Source organism: Phodopus roborovskii, unplaced genomic scaffold, assembly GCF_943737965.1.
Source record: "Phodopus roborovskii unplaced genomic scaffold, PHOROB, whole genome shotgun sequence".
NCBI lineage: Eukaryota > Metazoa > Chordata > Mammalia > Rodentia > Cricetidae > Phodopus > Phodopus roborovskii.
The window spans coordinates 18,577,325-18,595,698 of NW_026126485.1; the positions used below are offsets into that span (position 1 = coordinate 18,577,325).

At 51.8% G+C, this 18,374-nt stretch overlaps 1 protein-coding gene across 9 annotated transcripts in view; it reads left to right on the forward strand.

Moving 5' to 3' along the window:
* Nucleotides 1-18,363, forward strand: part of Rfx1 (regulatory factor X1) — a 31,423-nt gene extending 13,060 nt beyond the window's left edge. For 4 of the 9 annotated variants that reach the window (XM_051194945.1, XM_051194944.1, XM_051194943.1 and 1 more), the window contains 20 exons: nucleotides 195-304; nucleotides 420-503; nucleotides 1,561-1,668; nucleotides 3,019-3,132; nucleotides 4,562-4,654; nucleotides 5,050-5,382; nucleotides 6,045-6,139; nucleotides 8,216-8,585; nucleotides 11,016-11,197; nucleotides 11,844-11,963; nucleotides 12,282-12,394; nucleotides 13,423-13,541; nucleotides 13,669-13,778; nucleotides 13,865-14,016; nucleotides 14,091-14,188; nucleotides 16,093-16,242; nucleotides 16,321-16,529; nucleotides 16,706-16,859; nucleotides 16,936-16,981; nucleotides 17,105-18,363. In XM_051194945.1, the coding sequence (XP_051050902.1) occupies nucleotides 195-304; nucleotides 420-503; nucleotides 1,561-1,668; nucleotides 3,019-3,132; nucleotides 4,562-4,654; nucleotides 5,050-5,382; nucleotides 6,045-6,139; nucleotides 8,216-8,585; nucleotides 11,016-11,197; nucleotides 11,844-11,963; nucleotides 12,282-12,394; nucleotides 13,423-13,541; nucleotides 13,669-13,778; nucleotides 13,865-14,016; nucleotides 14,091-14,188; nucleotides 16,093-16,242; nucleotides 16,321-16,529; nucleotides 16,706-16,859; nucleotides 16,936-16,981; nucleotides 17,105-17,274 (2,930 nt within the window). In that variant the 3' untranslated portion in view covers nucleotides 17,275-18,363. The remainder of the gene's footprint in view (nucleotides 1-194; nucleotides 305-419; nucleotides 504-1,560; nucleotides 1,669-3,018; nucleotides 3,133-4,561; nucleotides 4,655-5,049; nucleotides 5,383-6,044; nucleotides 6,140-8,215; nucleotides 8,586-11,015; nucleotides 11,198-11,843; nucleotides 11,964-12,281; nucleotides 12,395-13,422; nucleotides 13,542-13,668; nucleotides 13,779-13,864; nucleotides 14,017-14,090; nucleotides 14,189-16,092; nucleotides 16,243-16,320; nucleotides 16,530-16,705; nucleotides 16,860-16,935; nucleotides 16,982-17,104) is intronic. The other 5 variants (XM_051194946.1, XM_051194950.1, XM_051194947.1 and 2 more) reach the window with 5 other exon arrangements.
* Nucleotides 18,364-18,374: the final 11 nt, after the last annotated feature.

Genomic DNA, 18,374 nt, shown 5'->3' on the forward strand with positions numbered 1-18,374 from the left:
GATGTCAAGGACCCTGGATCTTCTGGGTCTTCATCTCATTCTGTCATGTACGTCTGATAGATGCTAGAAAGCCAGGCAGGACTTGGAACAGCTAGGTCTCATTAAGGGTGCATTGCCCTCTGCTGATGGGCTCACTCTTGGAGTAGAGAGGCAGAGGCATCAAGCAGAGCTGACCTGCCAACCTCTTCCCACAGAAGGTGCCATGCGGGCTAGTGAGACTGTGTCAGAGGCGAGCCCCAGTTCCACAGCAAGCCAGACCGGTGTTCCTACCCAGGTGGTACAGCAAGTGCAGGGCAGCCAGCAGGTAGGATGTGGCCTTCGCCGGGGGGAGGGGGTTCTCTTCATCTTCCTGCCATGAGCATCTGTTTATCTATCTTATCATATGGCAGCAGCCACCCTTCTCTCTTCTGCCTTCATAGCGGCTGCTGGTCCAGGCGAGTGTGCAGGCCAAGCCAGGCCACGTGTCACCTCTGCAGCTTACCAACATCCAGGTGCCACAGCAGGTAAGGCTCCTGCTCCAGCCTCCCTTGGGGCAGAGAACCAGTTCCCTGCTGCCTACCTGTCTCCATACATGAGCCTCACCCATAGGCTGCCCCAGCTCCTAGCTTTGGGCAAGATCAAATACCCTAGGTGCTCATGTCCAAGCAGCCTCAGGAGTGATGGTGCTTGTACTGAGGGCTGGGGAGGATTGACAGCAGATAGTCTGGGTCCAACCCCAGCTTCTTGAAGTGAAAGACCACAGTCTGGTGCCTTGGACCATTTATAGTTTGTCAGCTCATATTTCGACTGCTAGAATGCCGAGGCTGGATTCCCTGCATTGATTGGGGCATATTAAACATAGGCTCTACCACCAAGCCACACCCCAGCCCAATACTAGCAGACTGTTAAGGACAAGAATGTGTTTTTGTTTTGTTTTGTTTTGTTTTTTTTGAAAAGGGGTCTTTTGAGATAGTATCTCATGTGGCCTGGAACTCTGGAGTATAACCTTGAACTCCTGATTTAGGATTACAGGTATGTACTCCACACTGGGCTCTAGAACACATTCCACATGCCTTTTGAGCCAGGAGCCAACTCTAGTTTTGCTGTTTAGTTTCAGTGCTCAAAAAGCCCTTCATCAACCTTGAGCTGAGTAGAGCCATCACTCTGCTGTGTTTGGATGTAGGGCAGTTCTTGGGCTGGCAGGCATGGAGTGCCTAGGATGTTCCTAGTGCATAGGTGCTCAGTGAGATTGATGGGGAGTAGAAGGAAGCTCAGTGGTGGCTCGTCTGTGAGGTCCAGATTCCATTCCTAGCACAGGAAAACACTGTGGTTGCCTGTCGTTGGTGGCTCAGGCCTTCAATCCCAGCACTTGGAAAGCAGAGGCAGGAGAATCTCTCTGTGAGTTCAAAGCCAGCCTGGTCTACAAAGCAAGTTCCAGGACAACCTCCAAAGCCATAGAGAAACCCTGTTGAAAAACCAAAAAGAAGAAGAAGAAAAAGAAGAAGAAGAAGAAAAAGAAAAAGAAGAAGAAAACATTGTGGCTGGGGATCCTGACCATGCTGCTTTTTCTCCTTACTCCAGGCTCTCCCCACACAGCACCTGGTGGTGCAGAGCACAGCGCAGGGCACAAAGGGTGGCCAGGTCTCCCTGACGGTACACAGTGCCCAGCAGGTGCACTCAGCCCCTGAGGTAGGTGTTACACATTGACATCTTTCCATTGTCTTTCCTTGTTCCAGCCATGTACCCCATATTTGCCAAATAGTGTATCTGCTCCCCCCACCTACTTTTGAGACAGGGTCTCACAGTGTTATTCAGGCTAATATCAAACTCCTATGTAGAGCAGGTTGACCCCTCACTTTTGATCCCCCTGTTTTGGTCCTGAGTTCTGGGTTGCAGGTGTGTCTCTATACCTGACCTTTCTTGAAGCTCTCTTGCCCTGAGTTCACTTGCAGCTCCTGAGTGTGTCCTAGCACCCCTACTCCATGGACCCTGGGTAGGATTATCTAGTCAATGCCTGTCCCTGCAGCTGAGCTGAGGTTGAGCAAGCTGTAGTCCAGAAGAAGAAGGATTCTCCTCTTCTACCTTCAGGGCAGATAGAAGCCTTTCATGGGAGCCTTGGAATACACACACACACACACACACACACACACACACACACACACACCAGTAGTAAGGATGTGGAGGCCACAGGCTGTACGTAGTCCTATGCACAGATTAAAAGTGCAGAGCCAGGCTGGCTATGGTGGCATACACCTTTAATCCCAGCACTCAGGAGGCAGAGGCAGGCAGATCTCTATTTGAGGCCAGCCTGATCTACAGAGCTAGTTCCAGGACAGCCTGGATCTAGTATATAGTGAGACCCTATCTCCAAAACAAAACAAAACAAAGCAAAACCTAAAAAAAGAAAAAAGAATACAGGGCAGATGCCAGGTTTAGCTGAGTCTGTGGGCAGGTCTTCCAGCCTTGCAGCTAGTATTTTCTGTGTTAACACATACCTGCATTCAGGAGGCTGAAGCAGGAGAGTTTCATAACAGGTTTTATACTGAGACCCTATCTTGGAAAGAACTGGTGAAATCCACCATCCATTTGCTCCCTCTCATCAGAATTGTTGTCCACCCTAGTGCAGCATGTCCCAGAGCAAACAAAAGCCCACCCACCTGTGCAGTCCTGGAACCTTCTCCCATCCATTTCCACTGGGAAGTGGGGACCAGAAGCACCCTTTGCAGCAAATTGTGGGGCAGCAGAGTGAAGGTAGATGTCACTTTTGTTACTGCTGCATTGAAGGAGAGCCTAATCGGTGTAAGCCTACTCTTTCTCACCTTTGCTGCAGCTGTTCTGATTATGGGAGCCACAAGTGGCCTCTAGCCCTCACGGGAGGCTTGGACACCCTGAAGCCACTGCCTGCAGAGCAGTGCTTATGGCTTCTGTGGGACATTCCACCCTCTCTAAAGAGGCCTTCTCAGGCTTGTTTGTCAGGGCCCAGGTGCCCCAATACAACCCAAGCTGGCCCTGACATTGTCCCTATTTGTTCTCTTATAGAGGTCACCAGTGCAGGCCAACAACTCCACCAGCAAGACCGCTGGGGCTCCTGCAGGCACTGTGCAGCAACTACAGGTCCACAGCGTCCAGCAAAGTGTCCCTGTCACCCAAGAGGTGCCTGGCCAGGGCGGGCAGTAGCTAGGGCCAGGGGTATAGGCCAAGTAGCCACTTACTTCTTTGTCCCTGATCTGTTAGAGCCAAGCATATGAGGTCCAGCTCCAGCCTGCCATGTGGGCATATGACAGGAGCCTCTGCCTCCATCTAGATTCAGTGTCCCTGGTTGTGACACTCGTAGAAGGACCTCAGAGGGCACATTCTGGCTTTGAAAACTCATGTTGGTAGGCCAGGGAGATGGCTCAGTGGTAGAGGACCCTGGCCACCAAGTCTAATGGCCTGAATTCCATCCCTGAGCCCTGCATGACAGTAGGACATTCAGCTCCCACAAGTTGTCCTCTGACTTCTACACTCATGCAACACAAAGAAAAAGAAAGAAAAGAAAACCCACCTTGAAATGACTGGGGGTGATTTGGGTGGAGCACTTGCCCATCATGCCAAGGCCCGGGGTTCCATCTCGGTTCAGTAAAACCAAAGGGCAAGAACATACATTGGCCTTTTTAGGTCAGTTTGCTGGGGAGGAGTGGTACCAAGGCCAAGTCCTTGCTTATTCCTGAGGTGTCAAGGTGAGGTCTCAGGTTTTTATTTTTATTTTTTTAATGTGTATGGGTGTTTTGCTTGCATGTATGTATGTCTGTGTACCTAGACATGAAGTTAAAGGAAGTTGTAAGCTGCCATGTGGGTGCTAGGAATTGAACCCAGGTCCTCGGGAAGAGCAGTCAATTCTCTTAACCACTGAGCCATCTGTCAAATCTACCATTCTCAGGATGTGCCCAACCTTGCAGAGGAGGCCAAATTTCCCAGTGCCAGCAAAAGTGACCTGAGCAGACCAAGAGGCATGGGTGGTCTTGTATATCCTTGTTAACTGCTTAACTTTTGGGGCTCCTGGCCTCTCAAAAACAAAAAAACAAAACAAAAACAAGATGAGGCAGGTTTTGTGTGCCCACATAGTCTCAGGCCAGGAGATCTCAACTTCAAGACCAATTGGGCCTATAGTCAGACACTGATTCAGATTAAAAAAAAAAAAAAAAAAATGAAAAAGAGGGTTGGGGATTATAGCTCAGTGGTAGAAAGCTTGCCTAGCCTGTATAAGGCCCCAAGTTTCCCAGTACCAGGCTGAAAAATCTCTAATAGGCCAAAGCCTTAGATAGATTCTTCCCTAGAAGGAACAGAAACCACCCAACCCAAAGAAGTCACAGATACTTCCCTTCTTGGGTTAGAATCTCTCTGAACCTCCACATAGCCAAGAGTCAGGCAGTAAGAAACCTGGATGGCTTGTGTTTCTGGACCACACACAGAAAGACTGCCTTCCATCTAGGGAAATGGCAGCCTTTCCCCTAGAGGGCTGTTCTGAAGTTCCCAAGCATGCTTGAGACTTGCTGCCCTGGTTGCCATGGTTACCATAGTCGACTTGCCTCTTCTTTCTCAGAGATCAGTAGTCCAGGCCACTCCACAGACCAAAGCTGGCCCAGTGCAGCAGCTGACCGTGCAGAACCTGCAGCCAGTTCACGTTGCTCAAGAGGTGCGTGTCTCATCTCTCTATGTCAGGGGCAATCATACTGGCCCTGGGCTGTGGCTGGGGGTATAGGCACCAAATTCCGAGGGAGGAATGGAGTCACGTGGAGGCTCTGAAGGGTGGAGACAGTGGGGGAACCCTTGAGGGTTGAAACCCTGCACAGGTCAGGCTTTACTCTGGCCCTGTGCAGCTGATTCCATCCTGAATCCTCCCCATCCCAGCACCTGACCGGTCAGGACACGGGTCTTGTTAAGAGAGGTCTGGATTTAAATCCCACTTCTTTCTGATACTTCCCTGTCCATTCCTCCCTTCCCTAATAAGACATCAGGTGGGGAATCTTCATCCGGGTGGCCCCGTGTGCACAGCCCGGTGACCCCCCAGTGTCTCTGTTTGTCCTCCAGAGCTCAGGCAGTCAGTTTCCCGCTAGGAAGGCAGAGCAGCGAGAACCCCGGCCCACGCCGCCGCCGGAGCCGCCGCCCCGGCCTCCCGGGCCCGGGCCAGCGTGCTGCGGCCAGGCCTCGCAGCTAGGCAGTCCAGAGCAGCCGTCGCCCCATTACGAGCCGGGCGTGGAGCAATGGGTGGAGCTGGTGGGCGTGCTGCCCCCACACCTGCTCCTGCCGCAGCAGAGGGTAGTCTTCGAGCCACTGCCAGGGCTCTCGGCCCGAGCCAGCCCCGACCTGAGGGTCAGGATCCACAGAATGCCCCAGGTGCTAGTGTTCGGCACCGCCCTCAAAGTAGGTGGCGGCGGACCGCGGACACACAGCGGGGGGCGGAGGGCGGGCGGGGGCGGGGCATCCCGCCCGCCGGGCCGCTTCGGTCCCGCCTCCAAGCCAAGCCCAGGCCCCAGGCTCCGTCCCCTGCAGTCCAAGGTGGGAGGGGTGAGACGTTTATGCCCCGCCCCCAAAGTGCTGTCAGTCATTCCAGGTTCTGCCTTAGGAACTTGAGTTCCAGACTGCGCCCCTGCAAACTGGGGTTGGGGGTGGAGGTGGGATATCCAGTACCTGCCCCTAAGGTGTTGTCAGTCATTTCCTATTCTGCTTGGGAAGTTTCCAGGTTTCCAGAAACCCTTCAAGCCCAGTTTTTAATTACAAACCTGTAATTACAAACACATGAGCCTGTTTTTCCACCTTCCAAGCCCATTGTAGAATCCTATCTGGTGTCCCTCCCCTTGCTCATCAGCATCCACATCCTCTTTGTTGTTCCCAACCCACCACTTCCTGTTTCCCAGCCACAACTGAGGCCAAGGCCCTAAGCCTTCCATGTTCAGACTCCAACCTCTGGAGATGCTGTTCAGAGAACCAAATGTGCATCCTTCCAGCTAGGGATTTATCTAGGTGTCAGGGAGACTGGGTGTGGCCAGCCCTGACCCACTACCCCGCTCCTCCTCCTGCCTTAGGTACAGCAGCTCCAGCAGGTGCCTGTCTCGCATGTGTACTCTAGCCAGGTGCAGTATGTGGAGGGTGGCGACGCCAGCTACACAGCCAGTGCCATGTAAGTAGACAGACCGTTGGAGGGAGGGTTCATACCTGTTCAGGGTACTGGGCCACAGTTCTAGCTCCCAACTGGCCTCCAGGGTTTGGGTGATAGCCTGGAACTTCTCAGGGACAGCCAGTAGCTACCAGGAGTGTAGACTCCTGATAGCAGAAGGGCACTGGCCAGTTGGAAAGGCATCTCCCTCCACAAACTGGAGGTTGTGCAGTTAGATGGGTTTGGGTTTTGGGAGTGAAAATGGGGGGGGGGATACATGTATACAAATATCTATCTATATATAGATAGGTATTTGTACATACATTTTTACAACATAAATTTTTCTTTTTTACTAGGTGGTAGTGGTGCACACCTTTAATCTCAGCACTCAGGAGGCACCACCACTGCCGAGCTAAATTTGTCTGTATTAAGCAGGAACAAGCAGTTTTTTAGTTCTCAAATCTGATCCTTAATGTCCCACAGAGCATCCTGTTTTTCTGCTACTACCCAGAAATGCTCTGAGCATTAAAGTGTCCTGTTTGAGCAGTACGGAAGGCAGAGGCAGGAGGGTTTTTTTTTATTGTTACATTGATTTATTTATGTGTATAGGGAGGGGCATGTGTGTGCCATGGTGGAGATAGGAGAACAACCTGAAGAAGTCCATTTTCTCTATCCAACTCATGGGTCCCAGGGACCAAACTCAGTTCCTCAGACATGGTAGCAAGTACCCCTACCTCCTGAGCCATCTTTCTGGTCCCTAGGAAGATCTTGAATTGAAGGCTAGTTACACAGTTGGGTCCTGTTTTTAAAAAGCCAAAAGAAAAAAGAAAAAGAAAAAAAGAAATGATCCATTTCTTGTTCCAGAAACACAGGCTGAATATTCTGTCTCAAATTTTTCCTTGGGGGCTAGGGAGATGGCTCAATTAGTAAATTGCTTGCTTACTAAACATGGGAACTTGAGATGTAGCATGCATTTGTAATCCCAGAGTCATCTTTCTGGCCCTCATTTATTTGTGTGTGTGGATCCAGGGCGTGCATGCACTATGTCATGTAGAAAGTGCAATGCAGAGACCAACATTGGAGTCTGTTTGCTTTGTGGGCTTCAGGGATCAAATCTAGGTCTTCAGATGTATTGGCAAGCACCCCTGCCCACTGAGCCATCTGCCTGGCTCAAGTTTTCATGTCTTAATCACTGACATTGAGAGGGTTCAAAAACCAAAGTGGAGAGGTGGCTCTGCTGTCCCTCTCCACAGAGCCCTCTCCCTGCACATAAGGTAGGTGGTCTTTTCCCGCCATTCCAATCTCCTGTCTCTGGTTGCCCATTGGTGCCTGGTTTAGGAGGATCACAAGGCGGTTGTCCTCATTCTCCCCACCCGGCCTCCAAAGATGTGCCCAGATGTTATTGAGGTCTTGTCCCAGTTGGCACCAGTTAGATCTGTAGCTTGTGTTACTGGTGCAGTCACTTAGTACATGCTCTGGGTTGAAGGAGCAGCCCCTGCCAGGAAGAGGTAGACAGTCACAGGCACTCCTCTGCCTGCCCTGTAGTCCTATGGACTTTGTCATTCCCTCTGGATTTTCATTCCCTGGACCCAGAACTTCCTTGTTGTTGCTGCTGAGGGAGGTGTGTGTTGTACTATGCATTCTGGACCCCCACCTTATTTTCTCCACTTTTACAATAAGGAAAGTGACTGTTATCAGAGTGCTGCTGTAGTTAATGAATGTTACCCACAAAGGGCCTGTAAGATGGCTCAGCAGGTGCTTGCTGCCAAGCCTTACAACCTGAGTTCAGTCTCCAGGACCCACGTGGTGGAATGAATGATCAAACTCCCACAAGTTGTCCTCTGACCTCTAAACGTGGTACGTGTGTTACCCTCTAAGTGATAAATATAGATAGGTTTTTTTTTATTTAAAAAAACAAAAAACAAAAAAAAAAAAAAAAAAAACAAAGTGGTTGTCCATCCAGTGCTTAGGTCCATCCCCAGCCCCTTATATGTGAAGGTGGGCCACACTGGAGTTTCGAGCTTCTCTAGTCCTTTCCTGGAACTCTTATTTCCTTGTATAAGACTCACTGATCATGGCCTCCTGTCTGCTTCTTGGCAGCCGCTCTAGCACCTACCCCTACCCTGAAACGCCGATCTACACACAGCCAGCAGGCACCAGCTACTATGAGACTTCAGGCACAGCTGCCCAGGTCAGCACAGCGGCTACTTCCCAGACTGTGGCCAGCAGTGGCTCAGTGCCCATGTATGTGTCCGGCAGCCCGATTGTCGCCAGCTCCTCCAGCAGTGAGGCTGGGGCCAGCAACAGCAGCGTGGGTGCAGGGGGCAGTGGGGGAGGAGGCAGCAGCGGCGGCAGCAGCGGCAGCAGCAGCAGCAGCGGTGGAGCAGGCACCTACGTGATCCAAGGCGGCTACATGCTAGGCAACACCAGCCAGTCTTACTCACACACCACCCGTGCCTCACCAGCCACAGTAAGTGTTCCAACCCTATTCAGAGGATACGGGAGGTGAGCGGCCATAGTCAGGGTATAGAATTGGCCCAAGGCTTAGGTCCAGGGCTCACCTGACCCAGGAGCCTGATACCCTGTGCGATGTAGCCTTAGGTGCTGCTCAGCTGTTCTGCACCTCAGCTCCTGTGTGACACTGTGAACAATGGCAGAAATGACTTATTCAGAACTGGTGATAGATAGATGTGGGCTCCTAGAGTCACGTTTGCAGGGCTGAATTCCAGCCCTAGTCAGACTGGGTTGAGTTGGAACACTTTGTCCCGCCTTCCCCCCCACATTCCCCTACATACCAGTGCACCCTGGCTGCTGGTCTTCACTAGTTTATTAGTCCATTTTAAAAGATACTGCTGTGAACCCTGTGATTTAACAACCTTGTGGGTCCTCAGGTGCTGCCTAAAAACACATATGCTGCTGGGCTTTAGTGTCGCATGCCTTTAATCTAAGGACTCAGAAGGCAGAGGTGGGTAGATCTCTGTGAGTTTGAGCCCAGCCTGTTAAGAGCAAGTTCCAGGACAGCCAAGGCTACACAAAGAAACCCTGTCTCAAAAAACCAAACCAAACAAACAAACAAAAACAATACATGTCAGTAGAATGAGCAGGGTCTGAGGAGGAGGTGGAAGTCCTTTGTGCCTGGAGCAGACTCCTCTTTCCCTGGATTGCTGTTGAGCCTAGGTGGCTATGGTCACTGAGAAATGGTTGTGTGTTTTTTGTTTTTCCAGTTACTTATTTTGAAAGAATAACAGATTCACAGGAAGCTATAAAAATGGTACCATGCACTAATTGGGTAGCATATGCTCTAAATCCCACCACTGGGGTGGCAGAAGCAAAGTGATAAGTGTGAAGCTTGTCTAGTTCCAACCCAGCCAGGAATGCATTCATGGGCTTCTCTCAGTGGACACACACAACACAGACTGCTGAGCTGGCTGGCTCAGCAGGTAAAGGCACTTGCCACTAAGCCTACTACCTGAGTTCATTTCCTGGATCCAACATGGTCGGAAAGAACCAACTCCTCTGACCTTCACATGCATCCCCTCACCACACAAAAGAAATGTAGGAATGTAACAAGAACAATGAACAGAAAGGGGATAAGGAAATGGCCCAATTAATAAAGTGCTTGCTATGAAAGCAAGAGATTCTATGTTGGCATCCCCAATACCTCCACAAGTCTATAGACCCAGTGCTAGGAGGGGCAGAGACTGGGAGGTACCTGGGGTTCGCTTATAGCCAGCCAGACTATAAGCAGCAAGTTGAGTGAGGGATGCTGTCTCAGAAAACAAGGATGAGGTAGGGTGGGGCTGGAGGGATTGCTCAATGGTTAGGAACACTGGCTGCTCTTCTGGAGGACTTGGGTTCCATTCCCTACAACCACATGGCAGCTCACAGTTGTCTATAACTCTAATTCCAGGAGATCTGATACCCTCTCCTGGCCCCTGTGGGGACCAGGCATGTGTGGTGCGAAGACATGCATGTAGGCAAAACTCATACACAAAAAACAAAAACAACAGAAACAAGGTAGGCAGCAACTGAAGAAGGCATCATTAGCTGTCAACCTTTGGCCTGAATACCCCCACTCCACACCTCTTCCTGTGCATCCTTTCACACGAACACTTAAACACGCACATAAACAAAAAATAGTTTTAATAAAAGACACTGGCATGCCCGTGCATCCTTTCCTGGGCGTCCCTGCCCAGCCCCGCTTCCCTAACAGAAACTTTGGTTTGTGACCAGGGGTGACTTCTGTTGTTTTTGAGACAGATCTTGCTCTGTAGCCCAGGATGGCCTTGACTTTGTGACCCTCTGCTTCAGTTCCCCAGTGTTGGGAGTTCAGGTGTCTGCTGCCATGTCACCAGGCTTGCTCCTGGATTGCACATGTGGGGAGGAGAGATACCTGCCAAGGTCAAGATACGGAAATGAGGCAGCAAGGGCTTGCTTAGCTTGTGTGAGGTCCTGGATTCTGTGTGGAGCACTGAGGGAAAACATTCAGAGCTGATTCATCCTTAGAGATCTCACCTCTTTAGTATTTACCCTCTTTTACCTCCCTTAAATATCTTGAGCCCCTCAGGAACCATGAATCTGTCATCCATCTCAGTAATGTCACTTCTAGATGGACTCTGATTCTGTGACCTTGGGAGATTGACTTTTTGCTCCTTGTATGTTAACAGCTTTGTCTTTAAGTAGCTGCAGGTGGCTAGTGGCAAGTGTATTGGCCAGTGCTGTTCTAGAAACTTTGAAAGACTGTAGTTCCCAGGAATACTCTGATAGGATGTGTGCCTTACAGCTGGCCAGGGTGGCTGTCAGAACCACACTGAAAAGCAGTTGCAGAGCACACAGCCACATAGTCTCAGAGGATGCCAGGGACTATCTGTCAGTACTGCTTGTCCTCTTGTCTTTCCAGGTCCAGTGGCTCCTGGATAATTATGAGACCGCCGAGGGTGTGAGCCTGCCACGGAGCACTCTCTACTGCCACTACCTGCTGCATTGCCAAGAGCAGAAGCTGGAGCCAGTTAATGCTGCCTCTTTCGGCAAGCTCATTCGCTCCGTATTCATGGGTCTGCGCACACGCCGCCTGGGCACCAGGTTTGCCCCAACCTCCCTGACCCCCTCAGCTACCCTGGGCCCCAAGGGCTTATGTTCTCTGCCTGTGTGACCCACCTCAACTCAAGTGGTCTTGAACCACAAGGCAAGAACCTTCTTGCTCCTACTCACCCCACTCAGCGCAACTTCCTGTGCCTACCTCTGGGACATTGCTTTGGCTGTGCCTTCCCATTCCTGTACTTAGTCCATCTTACTCAGCCATCCCCTTGGTCCCTGCTCATCTCTCTTCCAGTTAGTAGCTCAGGCATTGTTGCATTCATTCATTCATTCATCCTTTCATTCATACTGTCCTTGTGATGTACTTGCTCTCTTTGTCTCAGTTTTCCCATGTCTTTCCAAGCTATCAGGAACACCCTTCCTTCATGGAGTCGAGATAAAGTGGGGATACATGCTCAGAATAAGCACCTCACCTGCTCTTATGACCAACAGCCAAATGCTTGCCTGGTATCAGAGTTGGCAGCAAGTGTTGACTCGTACTGCCCTGTCCTCACTCCTGGGTACCTGGTGCCCTTTGCTTCCTCAGCTCAGCAGGGTAGCTTTCTCTGTCCAGGCCCCTAAATGAGAGGAAAGCTATGTGAGACCCCCAGTGTCCTGCCCAGCTGGTAAAGCACCTCACCCCTTTTTCCAGGGGCAACTCTAAGTACCACTATTATGGCCTGCGAATCAAAGCCAGCTCACCCCTGCTGCGGCTGATGGAAGACCAGCAGCACATGGCCATGCGAGGCCAGCCCTTCTCTCAGAAGCAGAGGTAGGTGCCTCCTGCTCTGGGACTGAGCAGGACTGCAAAGCTGGCTATACCCATACCACTTGACCATGCCCTAGGCAATTCTCATCAGCCCACCCATTCCCCACCAGGTGGCTTGTCCCTTCCAGATGACCTGTCACTTACTACCCAACCACCACCCTCCATCAGTCCCTACCTGCTACCCATTCCCCACCCCAACCCATCCCCTTAAGAACCTAGTCCCCACATAGCTGGGCTCTACCCCCTACCAGGTGACTTATCCCCCTTCACCCCAGCTGGCCCATCTCCCCACCAGCCACCCCACTACCCCTTCCCCTCCAGGCTCAAGCCCATCCAGAAGATGGAGGGCGTGGCCAACGGTGTTGCCGTGGGGCAGCAGAGCACAGGGCTGTCAGACATCAGCGCCCAGGTGCAGCAGTACCAGCAGTTCCTGGGTGAGAGCCGATGGGCAGGGCAGTGCAGCCTGCCTGGGGACTCAGGAGGGCCCATAGGGGGAGTCTGGTGGACATTCAGGCTTGCTTTCCTGTCTTTGTGGGATTGTTCCATCCCCAGAAACCTTCACCAACATATCCCAACCCCATTTTGGGTTTTTTTGTTTTTGATTTTTTTTTTTTTTAGACAGGGTTTTACTATATAGTCCTAGTCTGAAACTCACTATATAGACCAGGCTGGCCTCCAGCTTATAGAGATCCACTTGCCTCTGCTTCCTGGAACTGGGATTAAAGGCATGTGCCACCATGCCTGCCCCATACTTTGGAGACCAGTGGTATAATCAGGGCTGACCTGGAATTGATGAGCCTTCACCTTCAGCCTCCACAGTGCTGAGGGGCCAGGGTGTGCCCCATTCCATTCCTTTCAGTAGCCTGTGTTTCCGTGTTTATGCACTCAATGAAGCCTGGTAACTCTGAATCCCACACCAACAGGTAATGCCTTGGATGGTCCAACAGTGGTCCACTAACATGACAGGGAATCCCATCCTTGTTGGCCTACAGCTCTGTGTCCGTGTGACTAGAACGAGTAACTGAGAGGGCAAGGGCATGTGTTCAGTTTCTAGACACACTAAAGATGCAAAAAGGGGGAACAAGCCTGATGGTGATACTGACAACTGCTAAGAGCAGTCTCATGGCCCCACAGTGACACTGGCTGGGGAGTGGGAGATGATGCTCAGAGGCAAGTGTGGCTCTGCTGACCCATGCTAACTCTTAACAGCATCCCTGTGGTACCTGCTGTCTTGGCAGGGAGGCCGCCTGCACTAAGTGTCTTAAGGACCAGTCAGAACCAGCACTCAGCAGGCTATGACTGGCACAAATACCTCATACGCTCTGTGCAGAGGCCCATGGGGCCCTGGGCTAGTAGCTCACCCTGCCTGAGCCTCATCATTCACCACATACATGGGGATTGACACATACAGCAAGGGAGGTAGGCAGGTGGATACAGGGCCTCATGGTACCCCTACTCCTAGATGCCTCCAGGAGTCTCCCTGATTTTGTTGAGCTGGACCTCCAGGGTAAAGTGCTGCCTGAGGGTGTCGGCCCTGGGGATGTCAAGGCCTTCCAGGTCCTGTATCGGGAACACTGTGAGGTAGGACAGTGAGATGGTGAGTGAGTGGGTGTGTGGACCAGCCTTGAATGCAACTGGCTTCTGCCTTGGGCAGGAAGCCTCATGCTGGCCCGGCCCCATTCCCCATTGTGAAATCCTATCCCTGCAGGCTATTGTAGATGTCATGGTAAATCTCCAGTTCACACTGGTAGAAGCACTGTGGAAGACCTTCTGGAGATATAACGTTAGCCAGCCTGCCGAGGCAGCACCACTGGCTGTGTGAGTCCCCAGGGCTTGGATGAGGGTGATCCCTGCGTGTCAGGGTTATACATGCCCTTGACTGGATGTTGGGTGGGTTCCTACAGGCATGATGAGGCAGAGAAGCGGCTGCCCAGGGCCAGTCTGGTGCTCCTCTCCAAGTTCCAGCCCGTGCTGCAGTGGACCAAGCACTGTGACAATGTGCTGTACCAGGGCCTGGTGGAGATCCTCATCCCGGATGTTCTGCGGCCTATCCCCAGTGAGTCCCGGTGGCTGTGCTCCTTCCCAGAAGGCATCCCTGCCTACCCTCACCAGCACCCCCGTCCTCCACAGGTGCCTTGACCCAAGCAATCCGGAACTTTGCCAAGAGCCTGGAGAGCTGGCTCACTCATGCCATGGTGAACATCCCTGAGGAGATGCTGCGGGTGAAGGTGAGGTTGGACTGGCATCAAGGAAAAGTTTTGTCTGCATACCTACTGTGTGCCTGTGAAAACTTTTCCTTCAAGGGCCTCAGGGCTGGCACCAGGCATTGTCTTCTACTGTGTACCTTCTGGACCCATTTCTGAAAGACTCCCAGGGTTTCAGCACTTAAAACATTAATGAATTAATTTAGGCAGTCTTACTACATAGTCCTGGCTGGCCTAGAACTCTCTTTGTAGTCTAGGGTAGCTTCAAACTCACAACAGATTCACTTCCCTCTGCCTCCTGATGCCCAGCAAGACAGCGTTCTGAAACAACATAGTGAATGGTGATCCACACCTGTAGCCCCATCAGTACAAGGTCAGCTTTGGCTTCACCAGCCCAGCCCAAACACCCTGTCTGAAAACAGCAGAACCACACAAACAAATGGAAGCTCTTTTCTTGACTGAGAGATTTTTTTAAATGCATAAGGAATGAAATAAATAGCACCTCATTGATGCTGTACATCCACCAAGATACACTTGCTCTGGTGTCTACCTCATGAATAGTAGGGAGGTAAGCAGTCTACCACTGAGCTGCACCTGTACCCCAGCCAGCCCAGAGCTGGGTATCTTGAGTCATCTGTCACCTAGACAAGAAAGATGGGGAGAGCCTGGCAGCAGGAATAGAGGGTACAGGAAGAATGCGTTCAAATTGGTGAGCTTCACAAAGAAACTGGTTCATGCATGCATTCCTTTTTTTTTTATTTGATTTTTCAAGACATGGTTTCTCTGAATTTTCTTTGGAGCCTGTCCTAGAACTTGCTGTGTAGACCAGGCTAGCCTGGAACTCACAGATCTGCCTGGCTCTGCCTCCAGAATGCTTGGATTAAAGATGTGTGTCACCACTGCCCAGCATTGTGTGCAGTCTTTAAGGACTGATGGCAATGTGGGCTTTGTGGTAGTGGTGTTCTTGCCCTTGTGGAACAGATAGATGTCTGAGGCTGCTCTGATTGGAACAGTAATTAGCGTTTGTAGATAGAGCTCAATGGTACACCCTTTGCCTAGTTTGTGCAGGGCCATGGGTTCCAGACTCAGCACTGGAGGGGCAGGGCTTTTTGTTGTCTGTTATTGGAACTGACATGAATTGTCATGAAGATGCATACCTGTAATCTCAGCACAAAGGATCAGACAGAAGGATCTCCACAGATCTGAGCCTGGTCCAGGCTACATAGCAAGACCCTGCCTCACAGTGGGGGTAAAACCAAAAACACCCCAGTAATTTTGGGCTGGTGGGGTGAATCTTAGTGGTGGAGTGCTGGCTTGTATGAGCATGACTCAGAATTTGATCACCATCACCACCACACACAGTAAAAAAAATAGAGAACTGACTACCACAAGTAGGGCCATCAATCAAACACAAAATAAATAAATAGAAAATAGCTAGCAGTGGTGGCCTTTAATCCCAGCACTTGGGAGGCAGAGGCAGGCAGATCATTTGAGTTCGAAGCCAACCTGGTCCAAGACAGCCAGGAATACACAGAGAAGCCCTGTCTTCAAAAACCTAAATAGATAAATAGATGGGTGGATGGGTGGGTGGGTGGGCAGATAGATAGGTAGGTAGGTAGGTAGGTAGGTAGGTAGGTAGGTAGGTAGGTAGAAAGGAAGGAAGGAAGGAAGGAAGGAAAGAAGAAAGAAAGAAAGAAAGAAAGAAAGAAAGAAAGAAAGAAAAATAGTAGTTGAAGTCTGTATGCCAGCACAGTAAATTGAGTGTTCAACCCAGTACTGGAGGTACATCCACTCTTTTAGTCACTCAACAGAAGTAGTAATGCACACTTATGGTTTTTAAGGAAAGGTTTGGGCAGCCACAGGTGAGGCTGGACTGGGCAGGGCAAATTGTGTGGAAGCCACTAGCCAGCCTACTGTCTTACATGCAGGTGGCAGCAGCAGGCGCCTTCGCACAGACACTGCGGCGCTATACATCACTCAACCACTTGGCGCAGGCAGCGCGGGCTGTGCTGCAGAATACAGCACAAATCAACCAGATGCTGAGCGACCTCAATCGGGTGGACTTCGCAAATGTGCAGGTGAGCAAGCATCAGTGGGGTTGGGATGAAAGGGAGCAATGGGGAGAGATGGCTGAGCGGCTGCCTGCTGCTCTCCAGGAGCAGGCCTCGTGGGTGTGCCGCTGCGAGGACCGTGTGGTGCAGCGTTTGGAGCAAGACTTCAAGGTGACGCTGCAACAGCAGAATTCACTGGAGCAATGGGCAGCCTGGCTGGACGGCGTTGTGAGCCAGGTTCTCAAGCCCTACCAGGGCAGTTCCGGCTTCCCCAAGGCAGCCAAGCTCTTCCTCCTCAAGTGGTCCTTCTACAGGTGTGTGCCCGTACGGCGGGGTGGGGTGTTCTGTCTGGAAGGGATGAGACCAGGAGGGGAATCCCTTTCTCCAAAGGTGCGCTTGTGAGGGGTGGTGGGTAGTGTGAGGGAAAGGCCTTTAGCTCCCTGGGGGAAACAGCCTGCAGGCCTAACAGTCTCTTGGTCTCTGCCCTCAGCTCCATGGTAATCCGGGACCTGACCCTGCGCAGCGCTGCGAGCTTCGGCTCCTTCCACCTTATCCGGCTGCTCTACGATGAGTACATGTACTATCTGATCGAGCACCGTGTGGCCCAGGCCAAGGGCGAGACCCCAATCGCAGTCATGGGAGAGGTACGCACGGTGAGGCACTGGGGATGTGGGTGAGCTCCAGGCAGTAGAACCCAAACCTGTCCCCTTTTTCTTCCAGTTTGCAAACCTGGCCACCTCACTGAATCCCTTGGACCCTGACAAAGGTAGTAATGCACATCCCCACCTAGGACCTGGGTTCCAGGGGTAGGGACAGTTGACAGAGAGATCAGGTGCCCCTAGAAATTTCAGAGCCTTTTGCTGAGCTGAGCTTGTTCCCTGTGCTCCAGACGAGGAGGAAGAGGAGGAAGAGGAGAGTGAGGATGACCTGCCACAAGACATCTCACTGGCGGCGGGCAGCGAGTCTCCTGCACTGGGCCCAGAAGCCCTGGAACCACCTGCGAAACTGGCACGGACCGACACACGTGGCCTCTTTGTGCAGGCCCTGCCCTCCAGCTAAGCCCGAGACATCCCTGCCCCTTCTGCCCACCCAAGCTACCGCTGCTGCCCCTCAAGGCCAGGGACAGCCCCTCCAAGCCAGGGTCCAGTCCCTCAGCTTTTGTGGCTTCTGTCACCCTTCTAGCCCATGCCAGGGCTGGAGAGGGTCCCTGTGACAGGGAAGGATGGGGGAGCCTCCCCTCACATGGAGCCGGTACAATCATGGGCTGGGCTGGGCAGAACCGAAGCTGCAAACCTTGATACAAAAGACGTGCCTTAAGGAACCTGCCCAGGAGTCCCTCTTTCTTGCCCCAGCTCACAGCCCTGTTCCCCGACAACTTGAGGACAGCAGGCCAGCGCTCCCCCCCCTCCCCCCTGCAAACTGTTAACTTATTCTGCTCTCTGGCTTTGCACAGCCTGCCTGGGCAGACCCGAGCCTGGGCAGGCCAGGTGGGTGGCACCTGGGGATCCCCCACGGTCAGCAGCAGCAGCCCCACTGCCCCCCTTTCATGGTATAAGTGCAATTAAAGCTGTGGGTGTTGCACCTTCTCCAGAGCTGGGTTCTCCTGGCCCCACAGCCCAGAGAGGGGCATATTGTGAAGGGCCACCCCGGCCTCCAGCTTCCAAAGAGGAGCATCCTGCTAGCTGCAGGGCCAGGTGCTCCAGACCTGAGGCCTCGCCCTGCGCCTTCTGCCCTATCGGCTTGTGACTGAAACCTGCACCCAGAGATGCTTCTCCTCCGTGCCGTGCCCCACCCCCAACTATTGTGTGATTAGTGAGTGCCGCTTGAGCGGAGTCAGTAACTTGTTGGGTTTTTTTCCAACCATCATGGCCTTATCCGTTCCCGTTTTCTCAGTGTCTTCGATCTGTGATAGATGTTTATGGAACAAAAAGAAAAAAAAAAAAAGAAAAAGAAAATCTGGCCTATTGTATAGAAATCACTATTTTGTGTGCTCCAAGTGCTACAGCTTTTGGGGTGGTCCTGCACACTCCCCACGGGGCCTCCCTTCCCAGTGGTGAAAGTATCCACGCGCGTGGTAGTTTAGTGTGCTGTTTTCTACCTTTTTGTAGTCTTTCTTAAAACAATAAATACTGCTGTGATCTTTGTCTACTGATGACTAG